This window comes from Anopheles coluzzii, chromosome X (assembly GCF_943734685.1).
Source record: "Anopheles coluzzii chromosome X, AcolN3, whole genome shotgun sequence".
Classification (NCBI taxonomy): Eukaryota; Metazoa; Arthropoda; class Insecta; order Diptera; family Culicidae; genus Anopheles; species Anopheles coluzzii.
Genome location: NC_064669.1, coordinates 15,122,772 through 15,149,293, shown reverse-complemented (window position 1 = coordinate 15,149,293; position 26,522 = coordinate 15,122,772). Strand labels below are relative to the sequence as shown.

Genomic DNA, 26,522 nt, shown 5'->3' with positions numbered 1-26,522 from the left:
CCATTTAATTTTCCTTCTATTAATTCTCTCTTGATTTCATGTAATGTGTGTTTTTTGCGAGGCTCATTGTTGAATTTCTTTTTTTCTATCATTTAATGTGATTGTATCTCCCATAGAGGTTAACAAATCTTGTGAAATATTTCAAACGATGACAACAACGAAATTGTTTTTAATTGTTATCCGACATTTTAATCGTTAACAGAGGTAGTTGTGGGGTATGTAGATATGCTAATTCTTTGAGTTCAAGATTCCTAGATTTGTTTTATTCATGACAACTCGTCTGATAATACGTTCATGTTACCATTTATGTAATTAATTTCTCAAATTAAATTCTTCATGTTTTTATCGTTTCTACTATAAATACTATAGTCTATATAGTATAGTATAGTTTATACTATAAATATTCTAAATTCAAGTTAGGGTTTAAAATATTCAGCAAATCTATTCTATAAGTTCCTCCTATATTGTTGATGGATTAGATCTCTTCTTTTGTGTATGCCTTACTTGCATTTATAGCCATTAGTTACTTTTGCTGGAACTGCGCCTCAGGCTTGTTTCAAAGCTTCGGTTATGATTATGAAATCCGTAATTCATACCGAAATTTGTTCGACGTGAGGTTCAATTCATTCCCTAGTTTTCCAAAGCCTTTTGAAATGTTTCGCTCATTTTAAAAGGCGCATCTTTCTGTAACATTTTCGTAAAGTTAGGCCTGTTTTAAGTGTTTTATAAAACTATGATAACTATTAGAAAAAGCGAAGGACCTCATCGTACCTTATCCGTATTTTTAAGGATATCTTAACTTTGTATTCGTCGTTGAGTACTTTGATTAATCTCGTTCTAATATCGTGTTTCGTAACCGTAAATCAAACCGTATATGATATCTATTATATGTATTATGAATAATATATGTGTAAACTATGGGCTGTGTACATTCCTTATTCAATTGTTCAAAATTTACACTTTGAAAACACAAAATCAAATTAAATGTCCGTATATTTCATTTCATTTCATTTCATTTATTTCATACAATATCCGCCATCAAGGCTAAATATAATAGACTTAAAACTAATTTAATACTAACAAATAAACAAAATAATTCATGAAAAACTAAGCCTAACTAACCTAGTCTTGACCTAGCAAAAAAGAAAAGAAAAAAAAACAAGAGTAGAGCGTAGAGACTATCATAAACTTAACAAAAACAAAAAAAAGAGAGTAATAGAAAACTAAGGAGGATAATTAAAGGGAATTAAAAGAAAAAATACGGTTACGGAAAGAGTTAAGAGAGGAGTCGAAATCAAAGAGATAGTAAAAGTGGTTAAACAACCTGAAACAGGACAGAAGAGGGTCATTGAAAGTATAAAGAGTATGACGTGTTTCAATTGACAGAGGATCACGTGGACGAAGAGAACGAGAGGGAACATACAGCGGGATGGACGAGAGTAAATCAGGAGCATCAGTAGCAGAAAGTAATATGCCACCAATAAAACAAGCCTGAAACACTTGGCGGCGGAAGCTTAAGGAGTGAAGATTGAATAACTGCAATCGCGTTTCATAGGGAGGTAGTGAGGCAGCACCGAACAAACGACGAAAGGCAATCCTGGTAAAGAGGCGCTGAATGCTTTCAATTCTCGAACAGCCATCAATAGTGGGAGGATTCCAGATGATACTTGCATATTCAAGAATAGGCCTTACCAAAGCACAATAAAGGATTCTTAGGATGCTTTGATCTCTAAAAATAGAGGTAAAACGTAAGATAAACCCAAGGGTTCGATTTGCTTTTAGTAGCACCTCATCAAGCTGCAGTTTAAAGTTAAGACGACAGTCAAGTATAATACCAAGGTCACGGATGGACATAACACGAGAGAGGGAAGCGCTAGAGAGAGTATAGTTAAATAAAATAGGAGAAAGAGAGTGAGAGAAAGAAATAACAGAACATTTTTCGGGACAGAGGCGAAGTAAATTGGATGAACACCAATGAGCAAATGCATTGAGGTAATGCTGAAGTCTCAGACAATCAGAAGAAGAAGACACAGGTAAACAGATTTTGATATCATCCGCATAAAGGAGATGACCATCAGGAGGTAAAACATTACAAACATCATTGATGAACAAAGAAAACAGAAGTGGACTTAGCACACAACCCTGAGGGACACCTGACGTACAAAAAAACTCCTCAGATAAGTACGACCCGGTTTTAACCCTGCATGATCGATTACTTAAATATGAGGACAGCCAGCTAATAATGCCATCACCAAAACCAAGTTTAGACAATTTAGCTAATAATAAAGAGTGAGGCAAACTATCAAAAGCAGCATGAAAGTCGGTGTATATTGCATCAAGTTGGGTACCGGCCTCAAAAGATCTAAAAATATTGGAAATAAAAGACATGAGATTAGTTGAAGTAGACCTACCAGGCATAAACCCATGCTGTTTAGGGCTAATAGCTGAACTACAACTATGAAGTATGGTTGGAAGGATACATAGCTCAAAAGTTTTGGCTGTGGCGCAAGTTTGGGTTATCCCACGATAATTAGAAACAATGCTACGGCATCCCTTTTTGTGTACCGGAAAAAGCCAACAGGATTTCCAAAGAGCAGGAAAAACCCCAAGAGAAAGTGAAAGGTTGAAAATTTTAGCAAGGTGTGGAGCAAGCACGTCCTTACAGTTTATTAAAACAGAGGCAGGAATGCCATCTGGACCAGGAGTAAAAGAACGTTTCAACCCAAATAACACCTGTACAACTGTTTCAGAGCTAACCAAAATATCGGAGAGATTAATTAAGTTCTCTGGCGTGTAGAGTAGCCCACCCTCAATAAGGTTAGGGTCACTAACCGGTGGCTCAAACATTTGGGAAAAATGTGCAGAGAATAGCTCACAGATCTCAACAGGCGTAGAGGCAGTTCGAGAATCAAGTACCATTTCATTAGGTAACGTATTGCACCCTCTTCGAATCCTAACAAATTGCCAGAAGGATGCTGGATCAGAACGGAAACGCGATTGCAGTCTACTCGAATAGGCCTCAAAACAAGCCCTGTTGTATAGTCGATGCGCAGAGGCAGCGTACTTAAATAAACGAAAGTTGAAAGCAGATCGGTTCAGACGATACCTCCTAAGATATTTCATTCTATCCTTTTTCAGGTTGCGAAGAGTACGATTGGACCAGGGAGGATTAGGAGGGGAACGAAAAATAGGTGTACATGAAAGGAGTGCAGAGGTTAACAAAGCATTAAACGATTGGACAGCCTCGTCGACCGATGTACATTGATAAAAAAAAGACCAGTCGGAACGAGATAGAATTGAATTAAGTTTACGATAGTCTGTGAGCCGAAAATTATAACGAACTCTCAATGAATTAGGAGCAGAAGGTAATACATTCATAACCCTACTAGCCCTAAATAAAGAAGACGGTAACGCAATTTCTAGAGCAGGATGATGGGCATCCTGGGGCAGGAGCAGTGACGAAGCAGGATACACAGAACAACAAGCAGCTGCAGCAGAGTTGGAGAGCACCAGGTCCAAATAATGATTTAAATGGTTATGCAACCCGTTCAGCTGATAGAGTTCATGCAGGTTTAACATATCCAAAAAGCAGGAACTGGATGTATTCGAAGAAATATGTGGCACATAATGTCTTATAGCTGAAGATGAATCTGGCCTTACTGCGGTAGAAAGCGACCACTCTAACGCAGGTTGATTGAAGTCACCCAGAAGGATAAGATGATCATTCGGTTTCATTTGCATGTATGCATCACTGATGAAAGCAGAAAGGGATTCCAAATAGTTGCGGTCGCTGCTCAAATACGGTGGCACATAAACAATCCCCACATAAAGACGAAACTTAGAAAAAGAAACACGTATACATAAAGCTTCAAGCGTGGGTTGATTAATGTTAAGTGCCACAGAAGGATATCGAACGGAACATGCAAGTAGCACACCACCCCCACGCGAACGTTCGTTGTTTAACCTGCTTCGATCACAGCGGTATATGTTGTAGGCATCACTATCAAGGACCATGTTGGATGGAATCGATTCATTTAACCAGGTTTCAGTAAGGGCAAGCATTTCAAACCCTGATTCATTCGCAGAAAGGCGCAATTCATTGTATTTGGTGCGAAGGCCTCGAACATTTTGGTAATATATCACAAATGGGTCTATTACTTGTGAGCTATCCGTTTGGCAAACGGGCTGATCTGTGGTGAGCGGTTCGTGTTGCTGAGATTCGATTGTGATTGAAGCCCCACCCCCGGTGATAACTGAGGCGGTGTGGGAGGAAACTCCAGTTGAATAGCCTCTAGGATCTCGGTCATCTGGGATGGTGATAGAATCACGCGCTGTGGGGGTGGCGATCGATGTTCCAAAAAATGATCCGGATGAGCGGTAGTTTTTGGCACAAAAACATATTAGGTTACGTATAATGGTTATTAGAGTATCCTGGCTATAATACAATAATACAGATATAATTTTACAATAAATATCATCGATGTATTAGAATGTATACTGTGAAGATCCTACCAGAGATGGCCTGATCTAAAATAAAAATCCTGACTTGAGGTTCAGAGCAAAGATGTGTTTTGTACTGTTATAATACTTTTTTATTATTTGTGTATGTGATTCTCAGCTTAGCAGCTTCTCCTATAAACTATTGAGCTTGCACAAAACAATCATGTACAAGTTTTTTTTCTAACATAAACATGGAATCTTCATTTATAATTTTTTTGAAGGAAAAATAATACGTTTTTACAATATTGTATTATTTTTTTCATTAAATTTTGCTTGTAATTGAAATATTTATAAAATAATGTTGTAGGTCTATGTTCAAAAACTAAAAGTTATAATCTATATTATATTTTTTATTTTGTATTTATGTGAGGTGTAAGAAAATTATCGCCTTCGTATTTCATCAAACGGAATAGGAACATCTTCATGCACTACATGTACTATTCATGGGCAGTTAAAGATTTGTTGTTTTATGATATGAGGCAATTTCACAACTTTTTACTGAATATATCTGACGCACAGGTATCGACACATTTAAGCTTTGTTTTAATTTTTGGCATGTTCGCGTAGGACGTTACGCCAAATAGAAAAGACCCACTTATCAAATATCATATACAATTTGTAAACTCACACGTTTATGGTGTAACCAGTTCTGAAACACCTAAAATACGCTTAAACCTAAAATTGTTTTAGCGAAAAAAATTATACATTTTCATTACAAACACCATCGTTCCCTAGGTGCTGAAAGCTCTGTTAGCGAACTGACCCGTTTTTTCATGTGGCTCTGTCCATAAAGATATTACGATATTTTTCCAATTTTCATTGCGATTTACCGTTAAACGACTCATATGTCTTTTTGCATGTTATTTTTAGTTTCGAAAATTATCCATTGTGTTAAAAAAATTTAGACTTTTTTTTATTTTTGAGTTTCAATCGATGGACTAATGTTTCCATGAATTCCTTAAATAAACATATTTCATCCGCATTATTACTGTTACATGCTAATTTTTAACTTATTTATCGCATATAGTTCCTCTCTTCACTGCTTCACTTATATTTTCACAAACACGGCTACACCATGATCAATATCATGTCCGATGTTTCTTTCACGCCGTCGTTAGTTCCCTTCAGCGCCGATGGTATGGCCATTTTACTGTGTGTTTTTCGGTTTCCAGCGAGGTCCAGCGCCTTTCCAGCATCACCATTATAAGAAACGTCATTCATTCAAACATCTTCCTGATTATTCATTAATATGTTGATTTTTTCTTCGTTATTTTGTTAGGGTCACCTTCTGGTGGAAATAGTAACATGATGATGGTCTTAATAATGTTTAATTATACTGGTTTTATTCATTTGTTCAGGAGTTTTATACAAAAAAGTTATAGTAAACCATATCTTGTCCATGTTAAAGCCTACCTTACAATACACCAAACCATATCTACTTTCCGAAAATGAAGGGGAAAATTGAAAAGACATAGATCTACAGAAGAAAGCACAACAACAAAACAAGTAATCCAAACGAACACACGTAGCCGCCAATTAACTTCAAAACTGTCATCATCAGCTGAAGGAGTGAGCGATTGTTCCTCTCACTCTATTCTTCTTCTTCTTTGGCTCAACAACCGTTGTCGGTCAAGGCCAGCAGCCTGTACCACTTGTGGCCTTGGCTTTCAGTGACTAAATGATTTCCCCCCATAGCAGGATAGCCAGTCCTACGTATGGCGGCACGGTCCATTTGGGGATTGAACCCATGACAGGCATGTTGTTAAGTCGTACGAGTTGACGACTGTACTACGAGACCGGCTACTCTATTCACTCTATTCTACCACATGATTATTAACTCCTACCATTTGCATCATATTACACTTATGTGTGTCATGATCTTTTTCACATTTGGTTTTTTTAATATTAATTACATTTTATTGTAATTAAATAGCATTTACATGTTCAGTATAAAAAACTTTAAATGTTTAGTTTCGTTGAATAACACAATTTTATTACTAGCTAAAAGGGCTAAATTAAGTTTGAATTTGAATATAATAAATTCAATAATGGATATATATCGTATTAACTTATTCTTAATTGATGTGAAATGCAATACGTTGAATATAGAATGACCTGTTTCATAAAAACTAATACCTCTACACCCACATCCTAATCAAATTTACTATCTTATCTATCAAATAAAAAACAGAACATTGCTCGTTTACTATTCGCGTTGCTATGTGGCTCACCATCTCAGCCATCGATTTGCGACCACTCCTTCCATTTCCTGCAAAAGAATAAAAAAACGATAAGAGGAACGACATAAGCCCAAGTTGAGTTTGATCATAATATATTATCCCTTACTGCATGCGTATATCGTATAGTTGTCCAGTTGTCTGTTAAATGCCTTTTGACTATCTCCAGCAGTTGCAGTTGTCTTTGCAGGATATGAGGGTGCAGCTATCGGTTTGTGTTTATGATTTTGCACCAAATTTTTTAGCTTCATACCTTGAGATCCTAATCATATGGTGTATTGTATTCAAATAGCCTAGCAAATCATACTTAATGGTATTACTGTGATTCTTGCCCTATCAAGCAGCGAACAATATTTACATTTTGACAGTGGTATTTTGCGTGTTTTTTTTTTTTAATTTTGTTTTGCTTTTTTTGGGCGACCTAAGCAGGCTTGTGTTGTTGCCTTTTTTATACTGGTTAATGCAGGGAGGACTGATTTTCTTATAATGGAAGCCTTATGTTAATGCAGGGAGGACGCACGGGCCGAATGGAAGACGAGTCGCTTCCAAGCATTACGCAGCGCCCTAAAAAAAGGGCCACTAGCCTCCGCTAACGGCTGATGATCTTTAAATTATGAAACAGTATTTCAACATTACTCTGCCTAATACAAACATTTAACAACATATAGAATACAGATGAAATTGCAAATGATAGAAAAAAAAAACTTTTCTGATCATTTCAATTAAAAGACTCATAATACTAGGCCCCACCATATCATTGCATAAATCAATAATAAACATTGCAAAAGGCAAACAACCAGACGCTGAAAATCTGAGATAATCAGTCGAACCAGCGAACTCGGTCGTTCCAGGGACGGTTCGCCGCGACGCTCATTTTCACTCATTTCATAGCCCTCTATTTGAACAATTTACAAAACTAAGCGATGCAATACTCAAATATCAGGAAGATGAGAAAAACTCCACAAGTGATTTATACTAGCGAAAGAAATGACGAAAAAGGGAGACGAGCTATGGCGTGGCATGAAGGACAAATCCGAACAATAGTCATATACAATTCGATTTCGCCATGCAATACTTTTTGCTAATTCAAAAGAATAATAATATTCAAACTAAATGAAGACTTCGGCCAGATTATCTAAAGCTTAATAACATAGTGTCACTTGATACATTTCCTATGTTACACATCCAGGAAAGCACCTGTGCAGGAAATGTGCAATCGAACGAACACGGCTAGGTTAGCCAATATGGATACAATATTTGGGAAAACTTATTATCAGAGCATTGTGTGGTTGATATTTCTCCCAGACACACAATCCGAGCAATAGTCATATACAATTCGATTTCACCACAGAGGCGGATTAATCCATCTCGGGGCCCTAAGCGGGGGATAGAATTGGGGCCCCTGGTTTCCTTAAAAGTCCAGAAAATTATATTGCATTTTTTTTAATATCTTGTTGCGAATACCAAATATGTCATCCTGATTTCGTGAGGGATTAATTTTCTTCTGTCGTTTTTTTATGGCAGTTAGTTAATTATTTTAATAGCATCTATCTTTTTCTTCATTGGCATAACAACCGTTGTTGATCAAGGCCTGCCTATACCCACTAGTGAAGTGGGCTTGGCTTTCAATGACTTTTTGTTACCGTAGCAAGATAGTCAGTCCTACGTTTGGGGGCACAGTCTATTCGGGACATGAACCCATGGCGGGCATGTAGTTACGTCGTACGAGTTAACGGCTGTACCACCAGACCGGCCCAAAAAGGATCTATAGTCTTCGTGTAATCAAGCTAACATATTTTGCATATTTTTAAGATGTGCATCATCGTTGTTTCCGGTAGTGCAAAAATCAAAACTATATTCAAATACTACACAGCAAATTTTCTCATCTGGCTTCAGTAAAGTTTTTTACTGAAACGGTTCAGTAATAGAATATTTTACTGGTTTTCAGCATGAATGTCATATTTTTACGAACTTTCAGCAAAACAATTTACTGAATGCATTTCAGTAATACGCATTGTACTGAAAATCATTAAAATAGGTGTCAAAGTAGTCGTTTTACTGAATATCAGTAAAACAAATTACTGAAAATGCAGCAATTGATTTTGTCAGATCGACCTGTCAGTCAGAACATCAAAACAAAACAATCCGGTACCCACTTGCTCGTGATGTGCAAAAAGTTGATTTGGTAAGCGCTTACAGACACCCTGGTGAAATTTCAGGTGAGATTTCGACTTACGAGATTGATTTCAAATAATTGGCAGCCGTGCTGGTGTGTAAAATGTTTGCTACAATCCACTGTGCTCGCTGAAATTGCGTGGTGACTGTGAGCGCTTACTGAACCATATACACTTGCGGCGGCAAAATACAGTATAAAAACTGTATAAAATAACACAAAACATGTATGAACATGAATTGAGGAACTGGCAATCTCCAAGCATAACTGGGATTTCAGTAAACGAGCTGTCATTTTGGTGAGCACCGGACATTACTGAATGATTCAGTAAACATTATTTTTACTGAAAGGATTACTGAACCTTTAGTTTAAAAAATTTCAGTAAAATTTTGCTGAAGTTCAGTAAAAAAAGTTTTCTGTGTAGCTATACTAGTGTTACTAGTGTTTGGTGTAAAGCAGCATTTCATTATCTGTAGTAGTTTTTCAACACAAGTGCGCATTAGGTCGTTTTTGTAAGCTAAGAGTCTTGTATATTGAAATAAATCAATGAACAATGAAATAATAAACTGTAGTTAGTAAAACTCCAGACTTTCCGAATTTCAGTAGAGATCTAGGCATATCTAGATAAAGGCATATCTGGAAAACCTGACAAAAAGATCTGAATTTTACTCATTTATACTTTTGTATTTTTGGAACAGAGTTTGCAATACATTTGTTTGCTCATTCATCTACATGAGCAGTGAAAGCCACTATACAAAGCTTGTGTGATTTCCTGTTTCACAGATACATAAAAAGTGCCCGAAATCCAAGCGTCCGACAATGATTATCCTGCACTTGCGTATTTGTAGTCTTTTCGTCCTTGCAATCGAGACCGTTTAGGAAGTTCTTAAAAAATATAAATTAATCATCCCAGGAGCATCTTTATGACTTATTATCAGGAGAGGATTTATTGTTTTTAATATGGAAGAGTACAAAAGTATGTAAAATTTGTTTTGGCCTTCAAAAATTATCTCCAAAGTTCATATCAACTTTTAATTGCTATAAACATTATCAACACATTCCACACACTTACTTGTTAGAATGAACTACTTTGAGAATGATTTAGTTTTCCGTTCATTTGTGCAATAAAAACAAAAAATCAATCGCTTATAAAAGTGATTTAACATGTGGAGGTTTAGCTCGGGGCCCCCTTTAGGCCGGGCCCCCCCGCGGCCGTTCAGTCCGCTTATAGGAAAATCCACCACTGCATATAATAGACTCTTTCAGCGAGATATAGCAATGTTCGAAAGTAGGCGTTCATTTCATACTATTTCACGATTTTAACCGTTCCCATGCCCAATCCACCTTTATTGCCGCATTACTCCTTGGTAATATTGATTCTCCTTCCCTTCTTTCTTCTATCCCTTTCTACGCCCCTAACCGTGTTCTTCGAAACCGCCCTCACCTAGTGATCCCTTCCCGCCGAACTGCAGTGGGCCGTAATGACCCCCTTCTTCGTGCAATTCGTCGATTTAACTGTGTATATTCTATGTTTGATTTCAACCTTCCCTTATCCTCTTTCCGATCCCGCATTAGAACCCTCCATAATCCCGTGCTGCCTTAGTTTTTAATTTTTAAATTTTAAATTCTAATTTTCTAAACAAAAAAATTTTCTCAAATTTTAGATAATTTGTGTTCATTTTTGTTAGGTTAGGAACATAGGTAATAAGTATTATTTAAGTATTTGTGTAACCAAAAGGTAGACAAATAAATTTGAATATGAATATGAATATGAATATATTTTGGTCTCGGAGGAAACGTGTTACTGATTTTTTGGTAAGCCCTCAGTTTAAATCCGAAATAAACTTATGCTCATTTCGGAATGCACTCTTCAACACAGCAGAAGAGGCTTATATAACATCTTATGTTTTTTCGAACGCATTCACGCGATTAGTGATAGTTGCATCAGGGACGCAAGCAGGTACCTTATTGAATAGATCCTGAGGCAGTAGGTCAAACGTTTCCAGCAAAGTTTCCGAACTGACATCAACAATGTAATCCATTTCATTTACATTTGTGTGCATGGTATGAGCCCATTCGTCAATAGCTTGCAACAACGTAACCAGAATGTCATTCGATTCAGCGGTGTTTATATCAGCTTCTCCGTAAGACTCGTTCTGGTGTAGGACATCGGAACATGATGACGGCTGCATACCATTCCATGGTTGATCCATGTTGTTGTCGGTGTTTCGTTGTTCCGAACGTTTGCTGTACGAGTGTTCTGTGAAGGTAGCGTTACCCGATGATGGTTGCATATCATTCCATGTTTGATTCGTGGTGTTGTCTTCAGGCTGTTGTTCCGAACGTTTGCTGTAGGAGTGTTCTGCGAGCACAGCGTAACGCAATGACGGTTGCATATCATTCCATTCCTGATCCATGACGTGACCTATGTTCCGTTGCTCCGGATATTTTCTGTGTTTAAACAAATAAACAAATAAACAAATAAACAAATAATCAAAAAAAGAAATAAACAAATAGACAAATAAACAAATAAACAAATAAACAAAAAAAGAAATAAAGAAATAAAGAATTAAAGAAATAAAGAAATAAAGAAATTAATTAATTAATTAATTAAATAATTAATTAATTCATTCATTCATTCATTAATAAATTAGTAAATGAATAAAAAAATAAAGAAATAAATAGAAGGATGAATAAATTATTGTATAAATAAATAAATAAATAAATAAATAAATAAATGTATAAATTCATGATGATTATGACTAAATTATAATTATGATGATTTTATTGGAATACTTTAATTGTTTTCTATGACAGAGTTTTCCAACTCCATTTCGAATATCCACAAAATCATTCACCGCATACAAGAAGTTTTTCAACAGCTGTCAAATGGTGTATTTCTTCAAAATGAAACTTAAGTTTCAACACATGATAAAGCACTGTCAAACTCAATCCAGTTTGATACGTGTTGAAAATCATGCTGAAGAAATTTAAAAAAATATGATGGAAATGAAATATCAGATTGATGTGAATTTACATATGGCACGTGCAGAATAACAATGATAGCATTCAAACGACTTGGAAAACCCTGTATTGGTGTTGTTATGATTGTTATCATCATTATTATTATTATTATCAGTTTTTTAATAACACTTTTATGCATATTTTAACAAATATAACTTCCTATAAAATAGTTTATTAATGAAAGTTTACTACTTTTAAATAACAGTATTATTTTGTTACAAAACATATTTAGCTTACCAATAGCTAAACGATTTGGACGGATTAGAAAACCTCACGATTATTATTCCCTATCCCTTATATGGGGACGCCCAGTACATAGTAAGAGTGCGTGCGTGAAATATGAACGGTCATTGTCACACATATTGTGCCATTTGGGGAATGCTAGCACCGCCGTTTACCAGCTCGTTACCGTGAAGTAGGCATATAGAAAAGAAAAAACAGATATTTTTTTATAGTCTTCCACGCAAACTGCAAACTGTTGTAGATGACGCCACTGCGGTGCTGACTGAGCGAATTTACACAATGAGCGCTGATGTTCTGAGTTGGCTTTTGCGGAGTACAAACTGCAAGTTGAGAGAGCGGTGCGCGAGTTACGTTGGCTTACGTTGGCACGCTCTTCAGAACATCTGAAGCAATTGCGATTCTGCATTACGTGCTTTACTCGTACTTTCCATGTTGCATTGCGTTTTGTTCTGAGACACGGCTGCTGAGACTTCGTACACCCGAACGCAAACCCCAAACCCAACGCTCAAAATTGATCGCTTTAAATTGAAAATCCTTTAATAAATTACGTAAAAAATGTCCTAAATGAATTCCACAGTTCTCAATTTTTTACTTTGTAGTGGTACATTAACATTTCAGAAAATGGGACAAAATAAAATTATGTTTACATTTACATGGCATGAAGTCCGTACAGTAATCATATTCATTTTTTTTTATTTCAGTATCTGCCTGCAAGGTTAAGATCAAGACTTGTTAAGTAGGACCTAACTGCTAGCTAACTGACTAACTGACTGCCAGCTACGGGTAATCAAAAAGTCACCGAAATCCAATCCCACTAGTTTCTTAGTTTTTGAAATATCTAAAGAGCTTGAAATTTAAGTACCACCTTTCGAAACTCTACCAGAAATCCAGATCTTCGAATAAGCTTCAGCAAAATTTTAGCAAGCATGCCATATGTATATTGAAAAGAGAAACTGATCTGCAATTAGTTACACAGTAGTTAAACTAGAACAAAATGGACCGCGCCCCCATACGTAGGACTGACTATCCTGATATTGGTAACCAATAAGTAACTGAAAGCCAAGCTTTGACCGACAATGGTTCTTGTGCCAAAAGAAGAAGAATAAGTTAGGCAAACTACTAGGCACTACTAGAAGAACTAGGCAAACAACTGTTTATGCTACTTTGTAAGAAAATAATGTAATAAAGCACAAATTAGTTGTTTTTATTAAAAAAAGGCTTAGTGGGTCTAAAACAAGAAAACAGAAATGTTGTTCATTATATTCCGTGAAGGATAAAATAAATACCACACATTGTAAACTGATGAAACACTCATATTTGTTCAATTCACTCAATTTCAAAACAAAAAGTCGACTTATCGCCGTCTAGTTTTACGTGTCCGAGTATCGATCTATGCTGTTGGACGGTTCACAGCAAACTGAACGCAAATCGCTGAACACGATTGTACATAGGTAAACGAAAACGCAAGTGTGCTTGTTCTTTAATGGTTATACGTAATGCTGATGAGCACAAATCGTGTAACTGTCCTCCAACTATCGTGTAACTTTCCTCCAATAGTACATAAAAATATATTTATGTATACATATTTAAAATGAAGCTAGATTTTGAAATTAAAATAAATTTAATAAATTAAATAATAGTTGACTAATAAACTTTTTGTGTTAATCTTCACAGGCCGCATTATTGGCTCTCGAGGGCCGTATGCAACCCGGGGACATATTTTGGAGACCCCAGGTAAAACACATTGAAAACAAAGCGCATACTAACAAAAAATCTGTCGGTCTTGATACTTTCAATAATGGTACTTACCGAACAAATCCATTGTTTGTTTAACTTTTTACTTTCAACAGCTTTCTAAAGCTTGAATATGTTTCAAAAGTGTGTAAAAATCCAAAATATTAGCAATACCTTAACACGACAAAGATTCAACTGCACAAGAAAACTATAGACCAATCAGCATTTTAAGCATCACAGGTTTTTTTTTGTAAAAGTAGTATTATAAAGGAAACGGTGAACGGTTTCGGACATTTGGTACGAAATTGGTTGTAGCGCCGGATAAGTAACTAGGTAAGTACAGCGCCTACCACAACTATATGGACAGTCGTTTTTCGCGATTTGCGGACAATCCATAAGAGATAGATAAAAAAAACAGTGAATGTATGAGTTGTGCAGAATACTATTTCACTTCTTCTTCTTCTTTGGCTCAACAACCGTTGTCGGTCAAGGCCTGCCTGTACCACTAGTGGGCTTTGGCTTTCAGTGACTAATTGATTTCCCCCCATAGCAGGATAGTCAATCCTACGTATGGCGGCACGGTCTATTTGGGGATCGAACCCATGACGGGCATGTTGTTAAGTCGTACGAGTTGACGACTGTACTACGAGACCGGCTCGATTTCACATCTTCGTATATTTACTATTTCACATATTCGTATATTTTTTCAAAATTTTTTAACACATTTTTACACGACTTATGACGAAAAAACAAATTTATGGTCGTACCATAACTATAAACACACTTCGAAAAACAGGTTTTATGCGCTAACTAATGCATGTAAAAATCGTTCAAAAATATAAATAAGATATTTTACAAAGGTTTTAAAGAAATACATTTTTGAACGATTCTTAAAAAGTATTCTTATAACTTATTTTAAGGCTTTATAAGTTTTATGAGAGTAATTATCAAAATATATTTTTTCGAATATCAAAACCTAGAGAAATTTTTTTTTTCGCCTGTAATGATTGTTTTGAAAATGCAAACCAAAGTATGTTAAAAGTTTTTCAAATATTATTTTGAAATTGCTAAAAAAACACATTGTTTTCAAGGTGTTTTGAAATTGGGAGGAAAAACATATCAGGTTAGGATTATATTCCTTAACTATGTCTTTGTTGTGGTGCCTTTTAGTGTCGCTTTTGTTTGATCGGATCAGTTTTGAACCGTTGTTCATAAAATTGATAAGATTCTCATGGCAGTTTCAAAACATTTTTTGAAAATCTTCTTACATACTTTGGATTTCACTTTCAAAACAATCATTACAGGCGAAAAAACATTTTTTAGTGATTTTTTATATTTAAAAAAATAGATTTTGATGATTACTCTAATAAAATTTATAACACTTTAAAATAAGTTATTAAAACACTTTTTAAAAATCGTCTAAAAATATGTATCTTTAAAACCTTTCTAGAATATGTTATTTATATTAATGAACGATTTTTAAATGCGTTAGCTAGCACATAAAACCTGTTTTTCGAAGTGTCTTTATAGTTATGGTACGACCATAAATTTGTTTTTTCGTCATAAGTCGTGTAAAAACGTGTTAAAATAAATTGAAAAAAAAATACGAAGATGTAAAATAGTATTCTGTACAACTCATACATTCACTGTTTTTATCTATCTCTTATGGATTGTCCGCAAATCGCGAAAAACGTTGTGGTTGTGGAAAAATAGTTGTGGTAGGCGCTGTATTGACTTCCTTCAATTACCAATGAAGGCAACATCATACCTAATTATCAATTCTAAGTCAACTACACATCAAATTCATAAAATGAAGCAAGATTTACTCAAAACCCGTCCAACAAGGAAATCAACCGACCTAGCACTACTCCATGGTGAAAAAGCGTTTGATAATGATAAAAGGTTCATGATAGGCAATAACATTTCTAAAGACAAAAGTAAGTCAAAACCATTCTCATCAGTAGTAACTTATCATCGCTACTTTTCCACAATTTTATCTCAGACATACTAGTCGTGCAAACAATACACTTTTGCTGATGATTTCGCTATAGAAACATATTTTACACAATTTAAAGCTATAGTCATGCCACTTAACAATAAACTAAGACAACACAATATACCCTGCAGCAAATGGAAGCCAAAGGTCAACCAAGCAAAATCTGAGGAAAGTTAGGATATTTATTGATTGTATAAATATTTGCATGAGGGCTTAAGATAAGATTTTTCAACAACACTAATTCCGATCACCAAAAAAAAAAGAAATTTGATTAAATTTGGGTCAGTTAGTTTATCCAGACAATGAGCATAGAAAAACTATTCGAACTCATTACACATTAATACGCAGGAATGAATCCAATGTTCAATGAATAAAAGCTTGTATAATACTGAAGACGGCACGTGGTTTAATGCAAACAGTCGACCATTTAGGGAGAGTATGCCGAAGGAATAAAGGAAACATATATCATGTCTTTGTTATGCGGTATGAACTCTTCAAAAATATTGTTTTCTTTATTGACTTCAAATATTAGTACAAAATATAGTCGTACAAATGTTTAACGTTTAAATGATTTTTTACCAAAATACATTGTATTAAAGTAAAATTAATCCTCAAAATTGGTCCACTTTCTCCAATAAGGGTACAAACAAGGGTAGGTTTGGTTTACCGATAGCTGCACCGTTTTCGTGGGCACATCCTATTCAATCGAATGGCCAGGCATCTGCTTCGGGCCATACGGAACCGTCACCAGCTCGCCAGTCGACATTCTGCGTTGCAGCAAAAGCGATGTAAGTATCGGTGGGGGTCCCTGGTGATCCGGTGGCAGCTCTGGGTCAAATATGACGCAATCCGGGATACGCTCCATGATATCGTGGCTTCCCAATTGAGCGTACCAAATCGCGTACAGTGAACTGTACGATCCTGCTCTACCGATTAGTTTAACTATGATTGGAACATCGACGGATAGTTGCTGGTCGGGCTGTTCCGTATGCTCATGCAGCGGTGGCCAGCACGGGTTAGCAATCGATGCAGCACCATTGAATGCTGTCATATTTGCTTCCTCATTTTCGGGTTGCAAAAATATCGGTGCGCTAATAGCAGTTGGACATGCGGGAATCATAACGTCGTCCAATTCCGACGAGTCTTGTTCGTTTGCTTCATCATCAGACCCGGTCTCGTGTTGATACGGTTCCACTACCGCTACGGCGCCACTAGCTCTCGGGACCAGCCCAGCGGATTTAATTCTCATTGGAGCCACTGGAGCACCACTGACATCGGCTTCCACCAGCTCGTCTGCCCGAGGTGTAATTACCTGCAACGTTTGAGAATCGTTATACGGTTGATGTTTTCGAAAGCGTGCAATTCTATCGAAAATAGAAACCTGGAAAGTGGGTAAAAGTACCTGGGACGGTAAGTCGGCATGCTGCTGCTGCCACGGCTGTCCCGATGCCCCCTCATCACTGCTGACAGGTGAGCGTAGGAAGCTCAAATCGATCGGAACCGGCAAACCGTACAGCTGCTGTGCGGCGGGGAACCCACACAAGTCCGGAAACGTCATCGGACGCCAAGGGGTTGCGCTGGACTCGGCCACTCTACTGACCATCGGTGACGATTGTACACCGTTACCGGAACCACTCCCTTCAGCTGCTTGGCTCATCATGTTCTGGAGGGTATCGCAGGATTGCACGAGCAAACACACCACATAAAAAAGTGAAATAAAACAAACAAAACAATGATAATGTTAAAAAATATTTTTGGCTCGTTCCCACTATTTATTGGAATCTTGCCATTGCAATTCGATACCAATAGTCTAACATTTCTGGGTAAACCCACTCAATCGTTGAAACTAAAAAAAAAATTTGTTGTTGAACCTGATGGACATCATCCAGCTTTACTTACATACTTCACGCTCCCGCAATACAGTGTACCGTCATCTCAACCCCCACGTCAAGCAGATTTCAATTTTAGACGAACTAATATCACTGATCTCGTTTCTGCACTTAACCAAATCAACTGGGACTCTATCGCTGATTATGACGACATCAACGACAGTGTGGCTGAATTTTCTTCTCAAATGAATGAACTGTTTGAACAATTCATCCCACGGTTTAATGTTCGTGCTCATCCACCATGGACCAATTCTGCACTACGTCGAAGATTACGGGCCCTTAAAAAACTGCATCGACTAAAAAACAGCACTAATCAAATAAATTTTGCTCGCGCCTCCAAAATATATAAGCAGCTGAACCGAACCGCCTACGCCAACTACGTCAGGAAAATTGAAATCAATATCAAAAGACATCCCACATCATTCTGGAAATTTGCTAAAGATAAAGAATCCTGTGGACGACTTCTTTCCTCGATGCAGTTTGAGGGAAACACCATTACCGGAGACGAAGAGTTTTGCAATGCATTTGCCTCATATTTCTCTTCTGTGTACACCAACAATTCCTCGGTACCGTCTAACTCAACATCGGCTTTATCCTTCATAAATGATGAGGTTAATTTATGCACACCACTAATCAACGATGATGAGGTGGAATCTGCTATTTCGTTGTTGAAGCTTTCCTACGCACCTGGGCCTGACAATATTCCCAGCGCAATTCTCATTAACTGCAAGGCTGCTCTCATTCCCATACTGACCAAACTATTCAACAAATCCTTGCAATCGAAATGCTTCCGGCGTCTTTGGAAATCATCGTGGATGTTTCCTGTTTATAAAAAATCTGACAAAAGTAATGTGTGCAATTATAGAGGAATTTCAATGTTATGTGCGTGCAGTAAACTGTTTGAAAAGATAATGTCTCGTCATATGCTCCAAGCCTTTTCACCATTAATTTCTAATGTTCAACATGGCTTTATGCTGAAACGATCGATTGAGACCAATCTAATATACTTACTTAACTTTTGCCACTCCTATATTGACAAGGGCTTACAGGTTGACGTCATTTATACTGACTTCTGCGCTGCTTTTGACAAGGTCAACCACTTTCTATTGCTATCTAAATTATCAAAGTATGGTTCACACAAATGTTATTGAGTGGTTAAGAAGTTATTTAACTGATCGTTGCATTAACGTTAAGATAGGAACTAGTTTATCTGCCACATTCCATAATTTATCTGGTGTTCCTCAAGGGAGTATATTAGGACCTTTACTATTTATTATATTTATTAACGATGTCGTGTTTGCTATTCCTCATGTTAAATTGTTATTATATGCTGACGATCTAAAAATGTTCCTACCTGTTAAATATTCTGACGACTGTGAAATGTTACAAGACTCGTTAAACTATTTTTCTGCATGGTGTTTTAATAATGAAATGTTAATTAATGTTAGCAAATGTAGTTGTATAACATTGGGCCTCATCGCGAACGAAAGTCGATAACGGAGTGGATAATTTAGCCGATCGGTTAGCAGAATTCCAATGTTATCCAATTGCGTTTTCTCAATCAGAATCTTCGCTAACCGATCGGTTTGGCAGTGGAGTGGAATGGTTTTTGCCGCCATAGCAACGTGGTTAAAAAGTCGAGCAGTGGGATATGCAGTTGAAAACTTCATATAAAAAAAACCATTTCAGTCGGATAGCCATATCTACTGCTCCACCCCAGTTGATATAACAGTGGAAAACTAAATAATATTAAAAACCATGTTTCACAGCTCGCAAAAAAGGATGTTTTATCGCTGTTTTAGTTATTTAAGATGTTTTATCACTCGATTTAGCTAAAATATTATTTTTTAGAAAATATAAATTTACCTGTTTTTTTTTAATAAATAATCAAAACACATAAATTTAGGTTTATAACAGGTATCTAGTTTTTATACTTCAAGCTAAGAAATAAGAAACCAAAAAAAATCCTTTTCTGCTAATCCTTCTCTTTTATCCAACCTTATGTTATGGCCTTATGGCATGTTAGAATCGGTTCCGACACGTAAATGCAACGAGATTGGGAAGACCAGTATTATCACTAGGTACAATAAATTATAAGCAACTCATATCCGTTGGAGCGGCGAGTTCCGGTCGGAATCGTTTGCGTTGTTTTGCACCTATCGAAGGTGTTGTGCCTACTTGTACCTTCCGGACCATCCCCAAAAACTCAGTGTCGCTTATGGAAGGGTACAGCCCGGGAGTGTTCGGATTGACACACACATCGCTATGTTCCACGTCTCGTGACAAGTGGACGGTCCTTGTTCAAGGCATGGAAACGATCGTCCCAGGTGTTGTGCAGGGAGAGGGGGTGGGGGGAGATTTCATCTCTTGGCTTTGAATCAAATACACTTTAATTTTTTTCTTGGGGGAGTGGGGGGTATTGGACGGAATCCCTCATATATGGGCCCCTGTAGTCTTTGAGTCTCTTCGTCCATGGAGCCTCTATCGTTGATGGAGGTCCACGATGAGACTACTGTACACACCATATATGCTGGACTTTAAATCCACGGAGCCTCCTGCGGCCAATCAGTCCGCTTACGGTTAAATCCGCAATTGCGGAGAGGGCGTAGTAGGTTTAAATTTAAGTGGCCAGATGACTTGGAGGCGTCAGTCATTAAGGCCAGGATAATGGACTGGCGAGGGCGAGAGACCGTAAGCGGTTTCGGACACTCCTTATTGCACGGAATAAGTGTACCGCGTTGTTTCAATATATTTTTGCACGAGGGCGTAAAATACGGACGTTCACGGATCCAACGTTCGCGGTGGCTGGAGTTGATGGACGCACATGGTATATGGCACAGGACAAGCGTCAGTGAAGGTGGCAAGCTCAGAAAGGATTCAAACCTCGTCCTCCAGTTCATACGATTTTGTTTCAACTAGACTTTTTCAGCCTACAACCCGTTTTACACTTTACCCGGATTGTTTGAATAGGCCTACAGTCAGTACTGTCTAAGGCCTGGTGTGGATTCTTCACTAGATGGTCCGTAAATAAGCAAAATTTACTATTTTATTCATTCTGCAAAACAACACCTCTAAATGTAAACAAAAGTGTGATTGACAGATAGGCAAAATCAATGGCTACTCGAATCGGAAAGAGTTATCCACCGGTGGAGAAATTATCCACCGGTGGAGAATATATCCACCGGTGGAAAATAAATTCCACCGGTGGATTCGAGCAAATTAACCGATCGGATAAATTTTATCGACTATCGTTCGCGATGAGGCCCATTCTCAAAGAAAAAAAATCCTATTATTTATAACTACAAAATCAATGAAGACAGCGTTCCACGTTTTTCTCAGGTTCGGGACTTAGGAGTTATTTTAGACAGTAAGCTTAGTTTATCTAGCCATTATCAAACTATCGTCACTAAAGCTCTTAAACTTAAACTAAAGCTCTTAGGATTTGTCTTACGTGTCTCGGCCGACTTTAAAGATCCTTTCAGTTTAAAAACATTATACTGTTCTTTAGTCCGTCTCATCCTGGAATTTGCCAGTGTAGTTTGGTGTCCCCATCAAATCACATACATAGATAAAATTGAAAAAATTGAGAAAAAAATCACACGTGTTATGTTTTATCGTCTTCCCTGGTCAAACCAAATTCCACGTCCTTCGTATAATGTTCGGTGTTTACTATTTGGCTTAGAGACTTTACAGCATAGGAGAACTACGGCTCAGATAACTTTTATGCATAAATTATTAATTGGAGATTTTGATGCACCTGACATTTTAAATTTTATTGGCTTTTCTACTCCCTCTAGAGGTCTTAGAAGTAGAGAGCTACTAAGAAGCCCTTTTAGATCGACTGGTTTTGGTGCCAATGATCCACTGCTCAAAATGATTGATGTGTATAATAGGTTAGGGTTATCAGCAGATTTCAATCAATCCGTTAGTCAGCTGCGTCAGCATATTCAAGTTAGTTCTAGGGCCATACTTTAAAAAAAAACTTTAAACTTGTACTCTGTAAGCATTAAGTTATTTAGGCATACTGCCCGATAACTTTGATTTAAATAAGAAAAAAAATGAGAAACAACAAAAATAAATCGGAAAAATGACCAAAACCGATCCCGTAGCAACTGTGTACGAGTGCAGCGTTACAATTAAGTTTATACATCAAATGTTTACAGTACAATATAAAATAGCTTCAATGTATACTACGATGATATGGATTTTAAGCTCAACGGTCTCAGGAAGGTTCTTCGATTTTCTGGGACAAAACAATTTCACGAACTTTTATCACAGATTTTGAAGCATTATTAACAATCAGCACACATGATCAAATGGGTTAATATCTGTTATTTTTTACCAAAAAAAAAATCACATGTGTCGCAAGTAATGCCAGGTTTACATTTATTTCCTGGATGTGAAAAACAATCGCTAAACCCGGTCTAACAGCGACGCGCGACGAAGAAATCAAAATGGAGAACAAAACAACTTCCCCTTATCTCACTTGGACAAACCACAAAACCATAGCGCTTTGTTTTGCCCGCATTAAGGCTCGAGCACATCGCTGAATGGATTCAATCCATATATTGTTCAGCCCAATGTAGCAGGCAAGAATATGGATGCAAAATTAAGAATGATATAAAAAAAAAGAACACAACGACAGCAACGAATTCAGTCACGAAAAAAAATCTACGTGAGCACACACATACAAAACCAATTGAAACAGCCACTCAGCAGAACAATCAGGGAACATCCGATTGGGTATGGCAAACATCGAATCTCTCCTTCAGTTGAAATGTCTCGGCATCATCAAATACAAGTCACTCGACTGTAAATAATATTAAATTACGATAAGTATAATTCGAAATGTATCCTAATTAGCGCGGTTATTGCTCGCCTGTGCAACACTTTTGCAATTTTCGCGCGTATTTGGACGCGTAAGGAGAACCGGCGCAACAGAATGACTTTGGCAGATCAGAATCACTAATGAAAAAAATTATGTATGCCCGCACTAATATTTGAAGATGTGGCGTTGAAACGATGTGCAGCAATGGGGTGTATGACCAAAGGAGGGACTTCACTGTGTATGAATCGCATGCTAACGGGATGGCCCGTGTGACAATGGGAGTCTAAGAAGATTCCTCCTCTTTGTAAAACACGCAAACACACACACGCACCCACACAAAAACACAGAACACGCGATCAGAACATTGTCATAATCGCAGACAGACGGGTCAGGCCTTCAGCGTACGTAACAATGCCCAGGAAAAGAGTGGGAATAAATGATGATGGTTGTCCATGATCTTGATGCAAAAAAAAACCCAAAACCCTCCCGTTGTGTTACGTTGTATTTTGAATCCCTTCACCACACAATGCTATTTTCTAACCACAAAGCACTGGAACTGCACCGCCGGAGAACTTTTAACTGCGCTTCTGTACAATCACCGGCCGCTTCAAGCTCTTGCGCATTTATGATGGGTGTGCGCTTCCTTCAGTTTTCACTTCGATGGTGCGATTGAGCGTAACCTTACGCACTAATACTGGAGCAACCACACACGAGCCGCCGACTCCACGCGCGTTTGAGGGCCACACTGCGAGAGAGCCTCGCCACCGTGCGAGAAAGCGAGAGAGCGAGCGAACGAGCGAGCGTGTGTGCGAGCGAGAGGCGATTGGTTTCGCAGCATCCTTAAGAGAGCTTCTTGGAATTTCAGTTAGTGATATCTTCCGATGTAGCTGTGCGATATATTGCCTGCGCTTGCCTCAATGTGTGTGTGTGTGCATGTGTTCGCAAAGGTAGTGGTAATCATGCGTGCAGAAAAAAAACAAAATTGGCAAAAAACATCCGCTGCGGCTGTCTAATTCCCCACAATGAAGACGTATGGACGCTATTGAAGTTACCTATTGCGTTTAAGTGGAATTTTTCCGGACGTGGACAAAGCGCGATAGTGTGTTTGTTGTACAGTGCGCATTGATCTGTTTCTGTTTCTTTTTCACTGGTGCTGCTCAGAAGAACGCGGGGTACACTGCTGCTAATAAAAAAACTAAAGAAAGCGCGACGGCACAATGCATCCGTTCTAGGACCGTCTAGCAACCGGCGGTACCCAGACGAGTTGTCGTGATCCGAGCCTAACAAAATGTTAAGTTGTATAGGTGTGTGTGTGTGTGTGTGTGTGTGTGTGTGTGTGTGTGTGTGTGTGTGTGTGTGTGTGTATGTATGTGTGTGAAAATGTTTTTTAGCTTGATGGAGAGACAGATACAGACGAGATAGTGGTACAGAGGAAAAGAGAGAGAAATATAGAGGGAGGGAGAGAGAGAGAGAGAGCAAGCAAGAGAGAATGAAGAGAGCATTAGAGTGGTTGAGTGGGGGAGAAGGGAGATAGCATACTCTAGTTAAAAAAATTCAATTTTACGGAATTATTGCACAGCACTCCGTGGATGATGTTTGCATAAGAGCTCTTTGTTACCGGACGAATGTTAAAATTATCGCGTTTGGCGACCATAGCTCAGTACGGCTGTAGCTTAATTTTCCGAAATAAACACACAATCTCGGCGCACTCGCAAACTAGACAGTCAAAATGATTTGTGACCTAACAAAAAATGTATATGTTAAATATAATTGCTTAATAATATATATTAAATATAATTGGTTGCTACCGTTGCAAACATTAACACTAACCAAAATAATTTAAAAACACCTGTTTTTACAATGTTTTTTTTTTTGCTTTGAACGTGTAACCATCAAAGTTCGTATTACGTTCACACCTGCAGCGTGCGACAGCACCACGAACTGCCTGATTTTTCATTCATAAATTTGGAAATGAGATAAATTTGTCGAACGCGCCAATTGTCACATTCGTGTGGTGTGTAAGAGCTCTAACGCTTTATAGCTGCTAGTGACAAACATTTTTAACCCTACATTAAATAACTAGAAGCATTAGACAAAAAGTTACGCTTACTGTACTGACGCTTACGTAACAAACTACGTGTTACAGTGCATTGTTAGTCTGGAGGATAAATTTAGCGGCAAAACGCCTATATTATGAATGCCAGAAAACACCAGTAGGCTGGTAGGTTTTAGTTTCTAGCGCAATAAAAATGCATTACAAATATCACTATCTAGCGGGCCAACCAGCCGTGTGTGCCGTATTTTGACGCCCACGCTGTGTTCACTTGTGCCACTTTACTGTCTACGGTTTGGGTTTGATATATCGGAACCGTAAGAGCACACTTTCACCGCCTTCATGTGCACATTGTGTAACTGCAGCAATGGGCGTACTCGTGCCCGTACTCGAAACACATGTAGATGCATGGAGATATATACCTGATGCTAAATCTAGCTCTGAAGTGTTCAGTTGTTTTCAAAAAACGATAGACATTAAAGTAAGCATCACTCATTCAAACGATGTTCTAACAACAAAACAGATTTTCTGTATTACGCGAATAATGCGTTCCATAGACATTCACGTAAAACCGACTTTGGCGTATTTCAGATATCACGTTCAGCCAAAATATAGTTAATGAACAGTACCAGTACTAGACAAACATAAATAAGCACTTGTTATTCATATATAAACATCGCTATAACTATTCTTGCATTGGATATTTTAGTAAGCTTTCTTTTGAGAAATTATAGCATTTTGTAAGTTCAAAATTAATACCTTGGTGATGTTAAATATATTTCTAGATGTTTGATCTAATATCAGCGTAATTCATTTTTCAGATAGACAAAGTAAAGTGCGCACTTTGAGAATCGATAGCTCTAAATTATAATTACTATAACCAATAGTTTTTATGACCATCTCACGCTTCAATAACAGTTTGACAGCGAGGTGACATACTTTCAACGAGGTTTGAATGTGTTGAGGGTTTAAATTTATCCAGACTTTCTCCAGCGCTACAAACAGTTTTTCACGGTTGGTCATGTCATCTGTTTTACCTTTTTGGCCCACAATAGACCAATGGTTTAGCGGTTTCGGACACTCCTGAAGCAGGTCCTGAAGATCGCAAAACGGTTATAGCGCCGGATAAATAAGTAAGTAAGTATTCTCCTCATAATTCCATTGTAACCTAAAGAGTGAATGACAGAACAATGTATCCTCCCTTAACTGAAATCTTTCTAGTGATGCTTCTTTAGCGATTATGTTTTACCCAACAAGGAGTTGATTGTAGACAACGTCGGGCGGAGTCACACCAAACAAAAAGAGCTTTCTCATAAACGGAGGGTTCAACCCCTGCAATCATCACACATACGGTTGGTCGATTGAGGAAAACATTAAATACAAATAATAGCACTACGCCCTATCGCACCTGCGCAAAAAGTCCCTGCGAACCTGCGAAAAAACACGAGTTGAAGAAGTCGAAGAGATAAACGAGAATCACCTACATGGCAACGGCCATACAAAAAACAACCTAGGCTACCCTTGTCCTAGCCTTTCCGTTGCTGGAAAACCAATCGAAAACACTAGTTGTCCTGTGGTTTTCTTGGGATACGTACAATTATATCGAACGCTCGACAGTCGGTGGGTGTATGTTGACCATTGCACAACATTCGACTACATGGCACGTATGCGTGTGCTGCGTCGCGTCTCTTTCCCTCATTTCGCTTTATCCTTTTCTGGCTCCTTATTTTCATATTCTTCTGATTTTACTTTGATGATTGGCTCACAGATCTGCCTGTCGTATTTGCCGCAAAACCGGAAGTTGCACGACTCCCCCGCCACGTGGCCCTCACGCATTAACGTGGT

The 26,522-nt window shown here is 37.7% G+C and overlaps 2 protein-coding genes across 5 annotated transcripts in view; both read right to left on the bottom strand.

The window, feature by feature from the left end:
* The window catches only part of LOC120959872 (uncharacterized), an 83,805-nt gene that overhangs the window by 22,995 nt on the left and 34,288 nt on the right, over positions 1-26,522 (bottom strand). The window contains exon 1 of one of the 3 annotated variants that reach the window (XM_049611246.1): positions 23,166-24,321. The exons of the other annotated variants lie outside the window; for them this stretch is intronic. The gene's annotated coding sequence lies outside the window, so the exon portion shown is untranslated. Of the gene's footprint in view, positions 1-23,165; positions 24,322-26,522 lie in introns of those variants that run through there. 3 annotated transcript variants of the gene reach the window in all.
* Positions 16,293-26,522, bottom strand: part of LOC120956888 (uncharacterized) — a 124,518-nt gene continuing 114,288 nt past the window's right edge. For both annotated transcript variants that reach the window (XM_049611259.1, XM_049611252.1), the window contains exon 2: positions 16,293-17,219. In XM_049611259.1, coding sequence (XP_049467216.1) covers positions 16,605-17,219 — 615 coding nt within the window. In that variant the 3' untranslated portion in view covers positions 16,293-16,604. The remainder of the gene's footprint in view (positions 17,220-26,522) is intronic.